The following is a 17,477-nucleotide window of genomic DNA, read 5'->3' as shown; positions in this document are numbered from 1 at the left end:
CCTTTGCCTGCCAGCCACATCAACCCATTATGACCACGGAGCACAGCAGAGATTGGAAAAGTTTGATTTTTTCCCGAGGCAGAGAACCAACGCACAAGTCAACTCAAATATGGCCCTGGCCGGGAAACGAACCGGGGTCACCTAGGTGAGAGGCGAGCACTTTACGCACAAGCCAACCATGCAACCCAGATGAGAGTTATAAACTATACATTTATTTTTACACTTACAAATGTAAGTGTAGATTCATAACGAATCTACAGTTAAGTGTAAATTCGCAAAAATAATCTACACTTTCAGCAATAGGGTGACGTATATCACAAGAGGCTATTGTATACAGGCCAGCAGTTCCAGGCAATGTTCAAAAGGAGAATCAATTCATATTTGAAAGTTCAATCAAAAGGCATTGTTTGCAGAGTTACTCATGTGCTACCAAGTGGTCCTGTAGCATGCACTTCAGTTAGTTGCCTTCAAGTTGCTTGTAAAAGTTGCCTCCCATGACCAGGGCCCAATTTCATGGCTCTGCTTAACGCCGAATTCTGCGCTTATGATCAAGATTCCCCGCTTACGTACAAGCGCCGAATTTCTTCGCTAGCCTTGTAAGCGTAGAATGCCTATGAACGTGGAATACGCACGAGCAGAAGCCAAAATTCGCCGCTAGCCCGTGAAATACGCTTGCCGTAAGCACAGAATTCCCTGCTTCCGTAAGTGCCGATACTGTGCTTACGGTAAGAAGAGCCATGAAATTGGGCCCAGATCCTTAGAGTTCAACAAGGATTTGGAGTTGTAGAGGGTAGCCTGGAATCCAGACTGTTCCTAGAGGTTCAACTTACCCCAATGAATAGCAAAATTCTTGCAGGACAGTCTTGAGATGTTTTCCAGGCTTGGGTTTCTCTTTGGCAATCTTCTCACTCACCTCGGCCAGTCCCTCGTCCTGAAAAACCCAGAAAGAAAAACATCAAGATGGGCTATGATTTAGAAAATGTGGAGTAAAATCGAAACATCAATTGGAACAATGGTCTTTATCGTCAAGCAAACTTGAATTTGCAATTCTGACTCGTTAACCCATAGAAACAAGAGGTGTGGTATGTTACAAATATTGACTGCTTCAAGTGCTATGGTTAAAACTATGACTCCCTCTGTGATCCTCAGACAGTCTATTTTCCCGAGGCAAAGCCGAGGGAAAATAGAACGCTCCAGGGATATTCGAGGGAGTCATAGTTTTAACCATTGGACGAGTAAAAGCAGTCAATATTTGTTTTTTAACACCCCAAACATTTCTAAATTCTGTACTATTAAGTTACAGACCTGAATGCTACAATCCACGGACGACGCGATCACAGATTGCAAAAACTTTTACTGTGCTGCATGTAGTGTCGTGCAATCCGAAATGGTTACAGACTATTAATTTATCATCCTCGTACACGCAACGACAGCTGGGTACTGCACGCCATGTGATAGTCTTCGGACTAGCGCACGGCAAACCGATGCACTATCACACGACCGTCGTCTAGCAAAACTAAGACATGTCATGTGACGCGCTCTAAACAGGCAGAATATTTGTCAGGGGTGTTATAAAAACCAAAATCACACCCTGCATATTTCCCTGATCTAACTCAGAGTATTGCGCTATTTTAAGCTTTATGCAAAACTTAAAGCTGTTCAATAATGGAGTCTTTCGTTAGGCGGAACATCGTGTTTGCTTTAAGATAAATTTACTATCACGTATGATCGTGGATTACGAAAAAATATTAACGCCTCTTTGAATACGGGTACAGAAGCACTACATATGTCAGTATTCCACTGAAAAAAAAAAAAATTGCACTAATACTGCCATGCAAGTCAAGCACAAATTAAACATGGCTGAATTGAATTCAAATACCATACCAGATACCTGTGAACTTTTTTTGCAAGACTATAAAAAGCACTGCATTATTTGTTTTATATAACATCCAAGTAAATCGTTGTCATTTTGATTGGAGGATACAGCTTTCAAAACAAATAAAGCGTAGGCCTACAATTTCTAATTGTGACATTACACGTCACCCGTTTCTTTTAGTTCAGCCTATTGGAGTCAAACAGTGACTTTGTGCGTTCTGTACAGCTACTTTGAGACACGCAGACGCTGAAAGCACAGTTGCATTTAATACCAAAGACACGCGCACCCAGTGATGTTTTTCGCACCCTGCAATAGTACTTATCGGATGGAACGAAAAATGCACGGTGAATGGAACGAAAAATGCACGATGAGTGACGTAGCGAGCAATAGTACTTTTATTTTGCTATCACGTTAATCCTCCACTCAAATGGCAAGGATCTGCTTGGGTGTTATATAAAAATCCATAACAGAGAGATAAAAACACTATACAGTACATGTAGATGGATTGCACTAAAGTGTCATTTGATGATAAACAATTGAAAAATTGCACACGCTTGACACAAGTTTCAGCCAATGAAAACCTTCACCAATGCATGTTTCATCAACGATGGTGGTCAATGACGTCATATACAATCCATCTATATGAGAATTGCAAACCAAAACTGGAATGTAAAATAATTCTGAATAAAGTCCGTACCAGAATTGGTTGCACAAAACTTTCAACTTTTCAAAGACAAACACAAACTGTGAATGAGTCAATGTATCTAAAGTTCCAGCTGAAATTTAAATGTCTATATCTTACAAGTTTATCTGCTATTTTCAGAAGGATATTCTGATTGTAGAGCCGCCTCCGATGATCCTCAGTAGTAAACCTGAGATAGACGCAAGGTTTATTCTCATCTAGCGGTAGGTAGTAATAACTCTTGTCTGTTGTGAGTGGTTGGATAGGGGGTATCATGGACAGACTCTGACTGGTATCGTCAGCATCGGGGGCGGCGATTAACTGCTGCTCCTCATCGTCAGAGTCTACTGAGGTGACCTTGGCGTGGAGGTTGCGTCCATCCAGCAGGTTCCCATTGTTACCTGGAATTCAGAAGATAACAATAATAATAATATTAATTTTGGTTTTTACCCATACACCGATGTGTGTTAGCACTGTATACTCAGTACTTTTCCGAGTTCCTGTGAAAAAAATATCACAGGCATGTTACTCGGGTGGGATTCGAACCCACGACCCTTGCAATTCTAGAGCAGTGTCTTACCAACTAGACTACCGAGGTTGCCCGGTAGCTAGAGGCAGTTTGAATCATATGTTTTGGCAGCGGGTACCACAACGAAATAAGAGATGTTAAATAGTAATAATAATAATAGCCAGTTTTTATATAGCACTTTTCACACCTTCTCAAAGCACTTCCAACATTATTACCCCTGATCACTGGGCCTTAAATAATTCCTTAAACCATAAACCATCTCAGCTCCCTGGGGAGTATACAATGCGCTACTCAGCTGAAACAATCACAAGAACCAACTCTGCCCTCACAGGTACCCATTTACTCCTGGGTGGAGAGAAGCAATTGAAGTTAAGTGTCTTGCTTAGGGACACAAGTGTCAAGACCGGGATTTGAACTCACACTCTGCTGCACAGAAGCACCAGAGCTTGAGTTTGGTGCTCTTATCCACTCAGAAGACGGTCAGAGCACACTGACCGAAACGTCTAGCAGTACAAACCGGCTCTTCTCAGAGCCAACACTACTCACGAAGACATTTTACATGGTGTCACGGCAAACCTTAATTATTTATTTGGTTTGCGGTAAAGGAAGATTTTGTTTTTTTGAAAACTTGTCTAGCTTTATATTCTACTACCATGGCATGCATGGAGTAGATTTTTCGTAATTGGGGAGACGTTTCAGTTCTGATAAAAGTTGTTCCGTCAAACGGCCAAGAAAATCATTTCACGCAAAATCCACTTTTTCTACTTTTAAATCAACTTTCTAACTGATGAATTTTATAACAAACGGTTACAACAATTTTTAAAGACCAACTTGACCGATCCAAGGTAACATGTTCCTTTTAATGGGATTTTCATGAGCTTCAACCACTGCTGATTTTTGCTTCTATTAAGAATTACATGAAATTAGTCCCTGCTTCTACTAAGCATACATGAATCTCTGTGCTGTACAACAATAACAAATTAGACCCAAAGATGAAATAAATCTCATTAAAAAAATGCTTAAAGGCAGTGGACACTATTGGTAATTACTCAAAATAATTATCATCATGAAACCTTTCTTGATTACGAGTCATGGGGAGAGGTTGATAGTATAAAACATTGTGAGAAACAGCTCCCTCTGAAGTGACCTAGTTTTGGAGAAAGAAGTAACTTTCCACGAAGTTGATTTCGAGACCTCAAGTTTAGAAATTGAGGTCTCGAAATCAAGCATCTGAAAGCACACAACTTCGTGTGACAAGGGTATTTTTTCTTTCATAGTTATCTCGCAACTCCGACGACCGATCGAGCTCAAATTTTCACAGGTTTGTTATTTTATGCGTATGTTGAGATACATCAAGTGAGAAGACTGCTCTTTGACAGTTACCAATAGTGTACTCTGTCTTTAATAATAACTGTTCTATATGACATAAAACTGCGGCCACAAAAAAAAACAAGAGCACAAAAGGGCATTGAATCTGCCCCTTGTTGATCCAGTTATTGCACTTTAAACAGTGTTTACTCGAGCAGTATGGACTTGCCAGCATATTGCATTTATAGAGCTTTTTAATAGACAAATCTGGCAATGAGAAACTCTAGTGAGCTGTCTTTTTTAATTGGAATTGATGCCACAGCGAATTGCTAGACATCAACCCTGACAAAAGACGCTAATAATTACTGAGAGCTAAAAGCTCAAAGCATCATTACATTATACAGAGGGTTGCATGGCAGACGTTAATATGGATTACTTGTTTGATTAACCAAAACGTTCAGTACACTTAGGCCGGATCTACTTAGACAGCAAAAAGCTATGAAAGTAAGTTGGAACAATAAAAGCAGTCAATACGGCGACTTTCAGAGTATCGGTTGCTTTGATGAGCACACATCGGAATAAACTCAATACCTCGTTCACCCGAAGGATACCAAGAAATCAACACAATTACTCTAACGTAAGGAGTTTTTTAAATGCGCCCTTGCGACACCATGAATGAACCAATTGATCAACTGTTTGGGTATTGCGGCATTGCATGGTGAGGTATGTACACTATGCATCTTATTCAGATTGCAGTAACACCATAAGTATCTAATTGGCTGTGTAGATTTGTTCTTTGAGAACTGGCCTTGCAAGCAGGCCTATTTATTCTTCAGCCGATGAGAAGATTTCAGAACTCAGGAGACACTTCGTTCTGAAATGAACTGTTCTGCATTGACTATACTACTTGGGCGGGAGGTAGGAAATCGGGCGGAACTACTACTATCGCACAGAACTTCTCGTTATAAACTTAAAAGCTGGGGAGAGAGCTCTTAGAGTGGCTTGAGGGGACTACTCATTACTAACTTCACTGCCGCTGAGTGAGTTCTTAATTTGTTCTCAACTACATGTAGAACGTGCTCTTGCCAACGTCACAAGACTAAAGACAGTTAGAGAAGCTGGTCTCTTGATCGTCTGTGTTATAATTCTTGAAGGCTGAGATCTTGACATACAATGCTTTGGACTCTGTGAATTACTGCGTCAGAGTTTTCTGACCATTAGCACGTTGTAAATTCAATGAACTCTTGAATTCTTCATTCTTTTCATAGTTTTCATAGCCCTTCGTTCTTCTTTATTTTCATCAGCTACATGTACCTGACGCCTTCGCTCTTCTCCAATTGCTCATTTCCAGCTTTCCCCAGGACCCTGCACCACGACATGCTATGGGGATCCCGCTTTGTCAGTAAAAGCTCCAACACTTTGGAACAAGCTACCCACCCACATTCAAGCAGCTCATTCATTGGACACTTTTAAAACATTACTTAAAACCAATCTGTTTTGTCAATCTGGTTATAGCGCTTAGAAACTTTCGTATTTGGCGCTCTACAAGTTTTGTAATTATTATTGTTATTATTATAGTCATGAACCAGGGCTAAGCGCTTTTGCATTCAGTGAGTGCATTTCCAGCATTTGGAAACATCTTGACCATCTGTTGGTGACTTGACTTTAGTATCAGCATTTAGTATCAGCATTGCATCGAACAATCGCATTGGATCAGGGCCGACAATGAACACTACAATCACAGAGTCGTCGGGCCTGTCCCCAGTCCTCATCGCCCTTCGTACTTCTTTCATCGCCATCATTGCACTGCTGATTATATCTGGGAATACTCTTTCGATTGCCGTGACACACCGTGTAACCAACTTAGCTGACAGCACCAAGGTTCTGATGACATCACTGGCTGTGTACGACCTTGTGATTGGACTAATGTCTGTGTTGGGTCTTATTGCTTCTGCTTTAGACAGGTGGCCTTTTGGTGATTTTATCTGTGAGGTAACTGCTTCAATTGCGGTACTTATTTTCACCATGTCAATGCTTTCCGCTATCTTTTTGAACATTGAACGATACATTGCCATCACTCGTCCCTATAAGTTTCCAATCTGGTGCTCTAGAAGACGTAGCATCATACTAGTACTTGTGTCTTCGACCCTAGTACTGATTTTGACCATCTGCTTTCACCTCATCCTTACAGAGATTGGAATACCTACACAATATTTTGCCGCCCCTGCAATGTGCCTTTACAACGACGGTTCTGCTGTTAGCAAAATATTTTTCCTTATTTTTATCGACGTAATACCAGTGCTAATCATGACGATTGTATACGCCCGTTTGATTAAAATCAGTCGTGATCACGAACGACGGATCCAGCAAAACGGCCAAGCGAACAATCCGCCGGATCACAAAGCTCTGAAAACGTTCCTCGCTGTCACTCTGACCCTGGCAGGATGTATGACTCCAATCTTTATTCTGGAACTTGTGGAACCTTTGACGTCGATACCTAGCCCCGACTGGCTTCAAGGCATACTGATGTGGCTAACCTTTTGTAATAGCATCTTTAATGTTTACATCTACTGCTTCTTCAACAAGTCCTTCAGGCAAGTGGCCAAGACAATCCTTTTCCGAGGAATCACTTGCAACAAATCAGTTGCACCAATTAATATTTAACACTGCAGGGCAAACGATTTCTCTCAGTGATAAGTGTGAGTGCATTAACAGACAGGACCTACAATTTTAGGGTCAATGATTTTCCGCGATCGTGGAAAACGAACGGAATTCGCGGAATCCGCTCTTGGAAACGGGGGAAAAAAACGAAAAAAAAACGCATGAAATCGCATTCTTCATTAAGATTCTTTTCGTTAGACTAAAAAAACATCAAAAATCAGACCATTAAAAAGTACGACATCGTAACCGTGGATCATTATATTCTACTTTATTGTGCAATTTCCATCCAGTACACACGTTGTTTACATTAAGAGGAGGACATTATTCACAGTGTTTTCGTAAAGGTCTAATTCTGTCGCAAAAGTGAAAACAAAATGGCTGACATTTTGTTTGTGGAGGGAGAACGGCAGTGCAATGGATGTTACATCTTTCTGTTGCATCGATCATCAGTATACAAGTTAATAAAAAACAAAAACAAATTTAAGTATTTTTTAGAAAAATGTCAGTTCAATTCAAATGAACATTTAGGAAGTCGGCAGTGCAACTCACCCAAAATTTATGTTTATAAGTGTCTCCCTGGATATTAAAACAACCTTTTATCTAGTTTTATAAAAAATGAAACAGAATTTGTTGTGCCTGAAAAGGAATTCATGTTTTTGTCAAACAGGATTTGCACTTTTCTGAAACGGAAAATCATTGGCCCCACAATGTTATTGTCCCATTCCGAAGGACGAAATAATAAACATTTTTCCTCAAGCATCAGAGCCAGACCTCAAACCCAAACTCTGCTGATCGGAAACACCAGAGCTCGAATCCAGTGCACTTGATCTCCCAGCCACATCATATATTTAGTGGCGGAAGAAATTAGACACTCTGTGAACTCAAAATTGAACGATACACATATAGCTGTCGCCCCGCCATCTAAATTTCTGATATAGTGTACAAGACGCCGTACGATACTGCTAATAGCTGTGGCATCATTGTTCTGTTTTGCCACCGGACCTTTGTTCAATGTTTCCTTTAAATAATCTGTAGAATATTTTAGCAGTTCACTTATTTCCACGAATTTGATTTCGAGACCTCAAGTTTAGAACTTGAGGTCTCGAAATCAAGCATCTGAAAGCACACAACTTCGTGTGACAAGGGTGTTTTTTTCTTTCATAGTTAACTCGCAACTCCAACGACCGATCGAGCTCAAATTTTCACAGGTTTGTTATTTTATGCATATGTTGAGCTACACCAAGTGAGAAGACTGCTCTTTGACAGTTACCAATAGTGTACACTGTCTTTAATAAGTACTGTTCTATATGACATAAAACTGCGGCAAAAAAAACAAAAACAAGAGCATAAAAGGGCATTGAATCTGCTCTTGTTGATCCAGTTATTGCACTTTAAACAGTGTTTAATCGAGCAATATGGACCTGCCAGCATATTGCATTTATAGAGCTTTTTAATAGACAAGTCTGGCAGCGAAAAACTCAAGTGCTGTCATTTTTAATTGGAATTGATGCCACAGCAAATTGCTAGACATCAACCCTGACAAAAGATGCTGATAATTACTGAGAGCTAAAAGCTTATAGCATCATTACATTATACAGAATGTTGCATGGCAAACGTTAATATGGATTACTTGTTTGATTAACCAAAACGTTCGGTACATTTACATGTAGGCCGGATCTACTTTGACAGCAAAAAGCTATGAAAGTAAGTTGGAACAATAAAAGCAGTCAATACGGCGACTTTCAGAGTATCGGTTGCTTTGATGAGCACACATCGGAATAAACTCAATACCTCGTTCACCCGAAGGATACCAAGAAATTCAACACAATTACTCTTACGTAAGGAGTTTTTTAAATGCACCCTTGCAACACCATGAATGAACCAATTGATCAACTGTTTGGGTATTGCGGCATTGCACGGTGAGGTATGTACACTATGCATCATATTCAGATTGCAGTAACACCATAAGTACATGTATCTACTTGGCTGTTTCAGGAGGTGTACGGTATCATCAATAATGTCACTCATGTTTGTGCCCCATACATCAGTGCCTTAGAGCAAACTTTTGATTTTGGCGCTTTATAAATTTCTTTTGATTGATTGATTGCCGATTGATTAATTGATTGCCGATTGATTGATTGCCGATTGATTGATTGATTGCGATTGATTGATTGCCGATTGATTAATTGATTGCCGATTGATTAATTGATTGCCGATTGATTGATTGAGTGCCGATTGATTGATTGATTGCCGATTGATTGATTGATTGCCGATTGCCGATTGATTGATTGCCGATTGCTTGATTGATTGCCGATTGATTGATTGCCGATTGATTGATTGCCGATTGATTGATTGATTGCCGATTGATTGATTGATTGCCATTTGATTGATTGATTGCCGATTGATTGATTGCCGATTGATTGATTGCCGATTGATTGATTGATTGCCAATTGATTGATTGATTGCCGATTGATTGATTGATTGATTGATTGATTGATTGATTGATTGATTGATTGATTGATTGATTGACTGACTGACTGACTGACTGACTGACTGACTGACTGACTGACTGATTGATAAGTATCTAATTGGCTGTGTAGATTTGTTCTTTGAGAACTTGCCTCGCAAGAGGGCCCATTTATTCTTCAGCCGATGAGTAGATTTCAGAATCCAGGAGACACTTTGTTCTGAAATCAACTGTTCTGCTGACTGACTATACTACTTGGGCGGGAGGTACATGTCGGAACTACTACTATCGCACAGAACTTCTCGTTATAAACTTAAAAGCTGGGGAGAGAGCTCTTAGAGTGGCTTGAGGGGACTACTCATTACTAACTTCACTGCCGCTGAGTGAGTTCTTAACTTTTTTTCAACTAGAACATGCTCTTGCCAACGTCACCAGACTAAAGACAGTTAGAGAAGCTGGTCTCTTGATCGTCTGTGTTATAATTCTTGAAGGCTGAGATCTTGACATACAATGCTTTGGACTCTGTGAATTACTACGTCACAGTTTTCTGATCATTAGCAATAGCAAGTTGTTAATTCAATGAACTCTTGAATTCTTCATTCTTTTCATAGTTTTCATAGCCCTTCGTTCTTCTTTATTTTCATCAGCTACATGTACCTGACACCTTCGCTCTTCTCCAATTGCTCATTTCCAGCTTTCCCCAGGACCCCGCACCACGACATGCTATGGGGATCCCGCTTTGTCAGTAAAAGCTCCAACACTTTGGAACAAGCTACCCACCCACGTTCAAGCAGCTCCTTCATTGGACACTATTAAACATTACTTAAAACCAATCTGTTTTGTCAATCTGGTTATAGCGCTTTGAAACTTCCGTATTTGGCGCTCTACAAGTTTTGTAATTATTATTGTTATTATTAAAGTCATGAAGCAGGGCTAAGCGCTTTTGCATTCAGTGAGTGCATTTCCAGCATTTGGAAACATCTTGACCATCTGTTGGTGACTTGACTTTAGTATCAGCATTTAGTATCAGCATTGCATCGAACAATCGCATTGGATCAGGGCCGACAATGAACACTACAATCACAGAGTCGTCGGGCCTGTCCCCAGTCCTCATCGCCCTCCGTACTTCTTTCATCGCCATCATTACACTGCTGATTATATCTGGGAATACTCTTTCGATTGCCGTGACACACCGTGTAACCAACTTAGCTGACAGCACCAAGGTTCTGATGACATCACTGGCTGTGTACGACCTTCTGATTGGACTATTGTCTGTGTTGGGTCTTGCTGCTTCTGCTCTAGACAGGTGGCCTTTTGGTGATTTTATCTGCGAGGTAACTGCTTCAATTGTGGTACTTTTTTTCAACGTGTCAATGCTTTCCATTATCTTATTGAACATTGAACGATACATTGCCATCACTCGTCCCTATAAGTTTCCAATCTGGTTCTCTAGAAGACGTAGCATCATACTAGTACTTGTGTCTTCGACCCTAGTACTGATTTTGACCATCTGCTTTCACCTCATCCTTACAGAGATTGGAATAACTTCACAATATTTTGCCGCCCCTGCAATGTGCCTTTACAACGACGATTCTGCTGTTAGCATAACGTTTTTCCTTATTTTTATCGACGTAATACCAGTGCTAATCATGACGATTGTATACGCCCGTTTGATTAAAATCAGTCGTGACCACGAACGACGTATCCAGCAACATGGCCATGCAGCGAACAATCCGTCGGACCACAAAGCTCTGAAAACGTTCCTCGCTGTCACTCTGACCCTGGCAGGATGTATGACTCCAATCATTATTCTGGAACTTATGGAACCTTTGACGTCGATACCTAGCCCCGAATGGCTTCAAGGCATATTGATATGGCTAACCTTTTGTAATAGCATCTTTAATGTTTACATCTACTGCTTCTTCAACAAGTACTTCAGGCAAGTGGCCAAGACAATCCTTTGCCGAGGAATCACTTGCAACAAATCAGTTGCATCGATAAATATTTAACACTGCAGGGAAAACGATTTTCTCTCAGCGACAAGTGTGAGTGCATCACAAAACACAAAGGGCCTACGTTGTTAACATCCCATTCCGAAGGACGAAACAATAATGGTTAAGTGTCTTGCTTAAAGACACTGGACACTATTAGTAATTGTCAAAGACCAGTCTTCTCACTTGGTGGATCTCAACATAATGCACAAAATAACAAACCTGTGAAAACCTGGGACCTCAAAATCTAATTCTGAGGTCTCGAAATCAAATTCGCGGAAAATTACTTTTTTCTTGAAAACTACATTACTTCAGAGGGAGCCGTTTCTCACAAGACCAGTCTTCTCACCTGGTGTATCTCAACATTATTCATAAAATAACAAACCTGTGAAAATTTGAGCTCAATTGGTCGTCGAAGTTGCGAGATAACAATGAGACACCCTTGTCACATGAAGTTGTGTGCTTTCAGATGCTTGATTTCGAGGTCTCGAAATCTAATTTGTGGGAAATTACTTCTTTCTCGAAAACTACATTGCTTTAGAGGGAGCCGTTTCTCACAATGTTTTACACTATCAACAGCTCCCCATTACTCATAACCAAGTATGTACCATACTGTTAATAGCTGTGGCATCATTATTCTGTTTTGCCATTAGCCCTCTGTTCAATGTTTTCTTTAAAGGAACATGTTGCCTTGGATCGGTCGAGTTGGTCTTTGAGTGGCGTTTGTAACCGTTTCTTATAAAATGTATGGTTATTTTTGACTCCCATAAATTTTTGACTCCCATAAATGGCCGACCGTGTTAGTTCACAAAGTAAAAGGAAAACCGTGCAATTTCGAGGCAAATTTGTGTGGATCATTATATTCTACTTTTAAAACATCTTTCCAACCATATGCATTTCATAACAAACGGTTACAAATGCTTTTTAAAGACCAACTCGTCCGAACCAAGGCAATGTGTTTCTTTAAATAAACTGTAGAATATTTTAGCGGTTCACTTATTTGTTATATTTCAAAACTATCACTCTTTTGTTAGCATTTGTATAGTGAACATGAATCCCAGGCTAAAGATCTTGAAAAAAAAGTTCAGTTTCTTAAAAAAAATCAGTTTCTTTCCTAAGAAATGTGTTTCAATTAATTGTTGAGTGAGTTATTGATGGTTAAATAAACACAAAAGTGTTGTAAAACTAATACCTAAATTGGAGATGTGCCTTAAAGCCATTATACACTTTCAGAACAGAAAAAACTAAAAAGTTCACAGATTTACAAATAACTTACAGGGTTTACAGAAGGTAGTGGTAAAAGACTTCTCTTGAAATATTATTCCATGAAATGCTTTACTTTTTTGAGAAAACATTAAAACAATTATCAATTCTCGACACCGAGAATTACGGATTTATTTTAAACACATGTCATGACACGGCGAAACGTGCAGAAACAAGGGTGGGTTTTCCCGTTATTTTCTCCCGACTCTGATGACCGATTGAGCCTAAATTTTCACAGGTTTGTTATTTTACATATAAGTTGTGATACACGAAGTATGGGCCTGGGCAACACTGTTTACCGAAAGTGTCCACTGGCTTTAAAATCACTGCAAAATTTGTAGTCCTTGAATACGTATTACACATAAATACGGATGTACTCACCTATTGTGATCTCAAAGCTGACTGGTTTTTCTGCAACGGATTTCTCAATCATGTTTGCCTCGAAGAGGGAAGCAAAAAAGAAATATTCATCCTTCCTTCCTGCAGCTCCCTGTACAGTACAAAAAACCCCAAATGAAACAACAATTAGTGACAAAGATAAATAACTTTGCAAACAAGTAACTTGGTGCAATTAGAGCAAGTAGATTTAATCCCGGTTCATACTTCCTGTGAATGCGATGAGAATTTGATGTGATTTTGACGTCACCAAGAGATTATCATTACATGGTCATACCGCAAACCTTACTATATCGTATTCCGACCATGCAAAGTTTCAAATCCTACTTAAAGGCACAGTCCAGGTTTGGTAGTTACTTAAAATATTTATTAGTATAAACCTTACTTGGTAACGAGCAACGGAGAGCTGTTGATAGTATAAAACATCGTGACAAACAGCTCCCTCTGAAGTAACGTAGTATTTGAGAAAGAGGTAGTTTCTCACTAAAAAATAAAAGACTTCTGGCCAGAAGCTTTTTATTCCTTTCTGAAAGCACACTATTTTGTACAAAAAAGGGTATTCCTTTCTTTCATCATTTTCTTGCAACTTCAATGACCAGTTATCCCAAATGTTTACAGGGTTGTTATTTAACGCATGTTGGGATACACCAAGTGAAAAGACTGGTCTTTGACAATTACCAATAGCGTTCAGTGCCTTTAAGAAATTTATTTCAAAATACAGTATCAAGATCTCTTTTAATCTCTTTTGATGTCTTTTTTTAACAAACTCAATACCTACCTCCGAGATGGGGAGTGTTGGTTCAACGTCTACCCTGATCCCGCCAGTCTCTAACGATCCATCTTGAACCTCTGTCTTCAGCGATAATAAGACTCGACCACGGTACATACATCCCTCACCAAACCCCTCATTCAGTTTACGAGTCTTATCCACAGTGTTGTATTCACGCTTTGAGCCGTACAAGTTCATCCAACTCGGTCCATATGTTGGTAGGAAGCCTGAAAGAAGTAATATCACAATCAACAGTGAGATAACACCCGGTTCAGACAGGCGCTCCAGAGTCGCACCCAACCAAATAGATTAGGAGCGACTCTAGGTCGCCCCAATTAAATTTTGGTTTTATACAGGCGAACGTAAAATAACATTTACATTAGGTTTGGCTCATTAAAAGATCGACGTCTGAAACCAAGGCGCTCCAGAGCACTCCGAACAACTGCAACAGTCAATCTTTCGACTTCTAGCGCGTCCAGTCGCTCGTAACTGTTAAACGTCAAACTTTTCATGTACTTAATTCTGAATTTGGTTCGGCGCGACTCTGGAGCGCCTGTCTGAAATGGGTGTTAACATCAACCGTGAGATAAATTTGTTTCGTTTATTTGTGTAAATGATCTTATACAGGCAAACGGAACATAACATTTACATTAGGTTTGGCTCATTACAAGATCGACAACTACTGAATTCTGAATTTGGTTCGGCGCGACTCTGGAGCGCCTGTCTGAAACGGGTGTTAACATCAACAGTGAGATAAATTTGTTTCGTTTATTTGTGTAAATGATCTTCCCATGAACAGGCAAGCAACTGCCCGTTGAAAAAAAAAAGGGAAATCTTCAAAGGCACAACCCAAGTGCGGAGCGAGGTAGCCGAATAGGGCGCGAATACCTATTTATAAACCGGATAGTTCTGTAATTACAACCAAGTAACCGAATATTCTTTTAATATCCGAATATCCGCGGACGTCGGGCGACAATTGATAGGAATGTTTTGTCTGAATCCTTATGAAACTTCTATTAAGACAGCATAAAACAGCATAAATTAAGTATTTAACTATGCTCACCTCCGTGAAGAGTTAAAACAATGACATTTCTGACGTTATTTGTTCAAAGATTACGAAAGTTTTCCTTCACGTAGAGTCAATCACGATCAAACGAAAAAGCAAATCGCCATCTTTAAATTAAATCTGGTTATTTTTATGAATGAACCGAGTGACACTGTCTAAAACTATTATCAATCCGCCCATACGATCTCATTCACAAACAAACAGCGCCCTCTAGCGGCAAAAAAAACTATTCAAATATCCGGTTAATTTCGGATAGTTGGCCAGCGGTATCCGAATATCAAAATTTCACTATTCGCCCAGCACTAGTTAATGCCAGGCATATATTAGGCTTTAACCAAAAACAAAGGAATTTTTTTATATAGTTTTTTTACTTAAGCACTAATCATTTTTTTTTTTTAACGCAGAATTCCGCGCTAACGCGGAAGAGTTGCATGCCTGCATAAAGGGAACTCAGCAAAAACTCCCACATTTTGCCATACGCGCGTAACCCGCGGCATTGATACACCGCGTCCACAAGCGACACACAGGGTGGCCGAGCAGCATTCTCCAGGTTCTGTTTCTATGTGTAAGTGTCAACTTTAGGCTTGAAGAGTAAAGAGAACCGTGACAGTGAGTCTGGCACACCTACCCTCGTTGCCTTCATATGAGATCTTTGACATATCAATGAAATGTGTTCCAATAGTATCGTCCAACACAGAGTCTTTATCCTTCAATTGAATCTTCATCCGACTGCACAGCGGAGGGAACATCTCACTGAAGACTATCTGCTCATTCCATTTGGGTTCATAGCGGTGTTTCTTCACTGATGTCTTGGCCTGTGGAAAAAGGAAGGAAAACTTGATCGATGTCGCTACACGTACAGTATGGGCCACAACAAAACGTTGTCTTTGTTAAATTTGCATCAGGGATAAATAATATTATTTTGGTTTTACCCTTACACCAATGTGTGCAAGCACTTTAAAATCAGTTATTCATCAGTTCTGTGAAAAGACATCAGGGCCCAGTTTCATGGCTCTGCTTACTGTAAGCAAAGAATCTGCGCTTACGACAGCAGGGAATTCCTTGCTTATGTTGAGCATATTTGAAGGGTAGGGCCCAATTTCATGGCTCTGCTTACCATAAGCACAGAATCTCCGCTTACCATGACGGTAGCAGGAAATTCTGTGCTAACGGTAAGCCTATTTCACGCGTTAGCGCCCAATTTTGGCGTCTGCGCATGCGTATTCCACGTTACGAGGCATTCTACACTTTAAAGGCTAGCGCAGAAATTCGGCGCTTGCAAGTAAGCGGGGAACCGTGATCGTAAGCGCAAAAATCGGTGGTAAGCAGAGCCCTGAAATTGGGCCCAATACTCCATGTTACTAGGGAATCTGTACTTACATAGCTAGCACAGAAATTCAGCGCTTACCAAGTAAGAGGAGATTGGTGATCGTAAGTGCAGAATTCAGCGGTAAGCCATGAAATTGGGCCCTGCTTTAGCTGGCAAAGATCGTGGGTGTGAATCCCACCCAAGTAATATACCCGAGTACACACATGACACAGTGCTTGCACACACTGGTGTAAGCTCAAAATCAAAACAATAATTGAATTGTTCTTTTTTACCCATACACCGATGTGTGTTAGCACTGTATATTCAGTACTTTCCCGAGTCCTGTGAAAAAAAATATCACAGGCATGTTATTCGGGTGGGATTCCAACCCACCACCCTTGCAGTTCTAGAGCAGTGTCTTACCAACTAGACTACCGAGGTTGCCCGATAGCTAGAGATATTTTTTCACAGGACTCGGGAAAGTACCGAGTATACAGTGCTAACACACATCGGTGTATGGGTAAAAAAAGACAATTAAAATTTTTTATCCCCGATGCAAATTTAACATCTCTTATTATCGTTGCGGTACCGGCTGCCAAAATAATTATGTGGTGGTGGAGATTTTTCTGGCTATTTGACGCAAATAAATAATGTACTTTAGTGAGTGATGCTTACTGTTTGTCCCCCGAACCAGACTTGGATGTACGGATCCACCAAGTCATTTAGTTCACCAGTGAACGCTTTCTTGACGTTGGCTAAGATTCCAGAGTTCATGATAGGTAGACCTTCAGCTTTGAAGATACGCACAGTGAAGGTTGCTCTCTGACGCACTCTGGGGATGTTATCTGGTAGGAGTAGGTTCCTTATGATCGCAAAGAAATGGATATTATCATTATTAGAATTCTCAGAAGCTGCACCAACTTGCTGGAACAAGCTTCCTTTTCACATCCGAGACTCATCCTCGATCAGCTCATTCAAGACTCAGTTAAAAACACATCTTTTCAGACAATGCTAAAGCGCTTTGAAACGCCTGTGGAAAGCGCTATACAAATGTTATTTATTATTATTCTTTATTATTATTATAAATATTTGGGGTAATAAGTCAAAGAGTAACCTCAATACTGCTCATGAGTTTAGGGGACATTGCCTTGGACTAAGCT

The 17,477-nt window shown here is 40.1% G+C and overlaps 1 protein-coding gene across 8 annotated transcripts in view; it reads right to left on the bottom strand.

Moving 5' to 3' along the window:
- LOC139952532 (otoferlin-like) overlaps positions 1 to 17,477 on the bottom strand; it is a 129,525-nt gene that overhangs the window by 80,761 nt on the left and 31,287 nt on the right. For all 8 annotated transcript variants that reach the window (XM_071951693.1, XM_071951695.1, XM_071951691.1 and 5 more), the window contains exons 12-17: positions 16,993 to 17,179; positions 15,637 to 15,823; positions 13,952 to 14,169; positions 13,159 to 13,267; positions 2,679 to 2,959; positions 831 to 931 (exon numbers count right to left, since the gene is read on the bottom strand). In XM_071951693.1, the coding sequence (XP_071807794.1) occupies positions 831 to 931; positions 2,679 to 2,959; positions 13,159 to 13,267; positions 13,952 to 14,169; positions 15,637 to 15,823; positions 16,993 to 17,179 (1,083 nt within the window). The remainder of the gene's footprint in view (positions 1 to 830; positions 932 to 2,678; positions 2,960 to 13,158; positions 13,268 to 13,951; positions 14,170 to 15,636; positions 15,824 to 16,992; positions 17,180 to 17,477) is intronic.

The sequence above is a fragment of the Asterias amurensis genome, chromosome 20 (genome assembly GCF_032118995.1).
Source record: "Asterias amurensis chromosome 20, ASM3211899v1".
Lineage (NCBI taxonomy): Eukaryota > Metazoa > Echinodermata > Asteroidea > Forcipulatida > Asteriidae > Asterias > Asterias amurensis.
The sequence above is the reverse complement of the archived record's forward strand: the minus strand, read 5'-3'. Positions and strand labels throughout refer to the sequence as shown.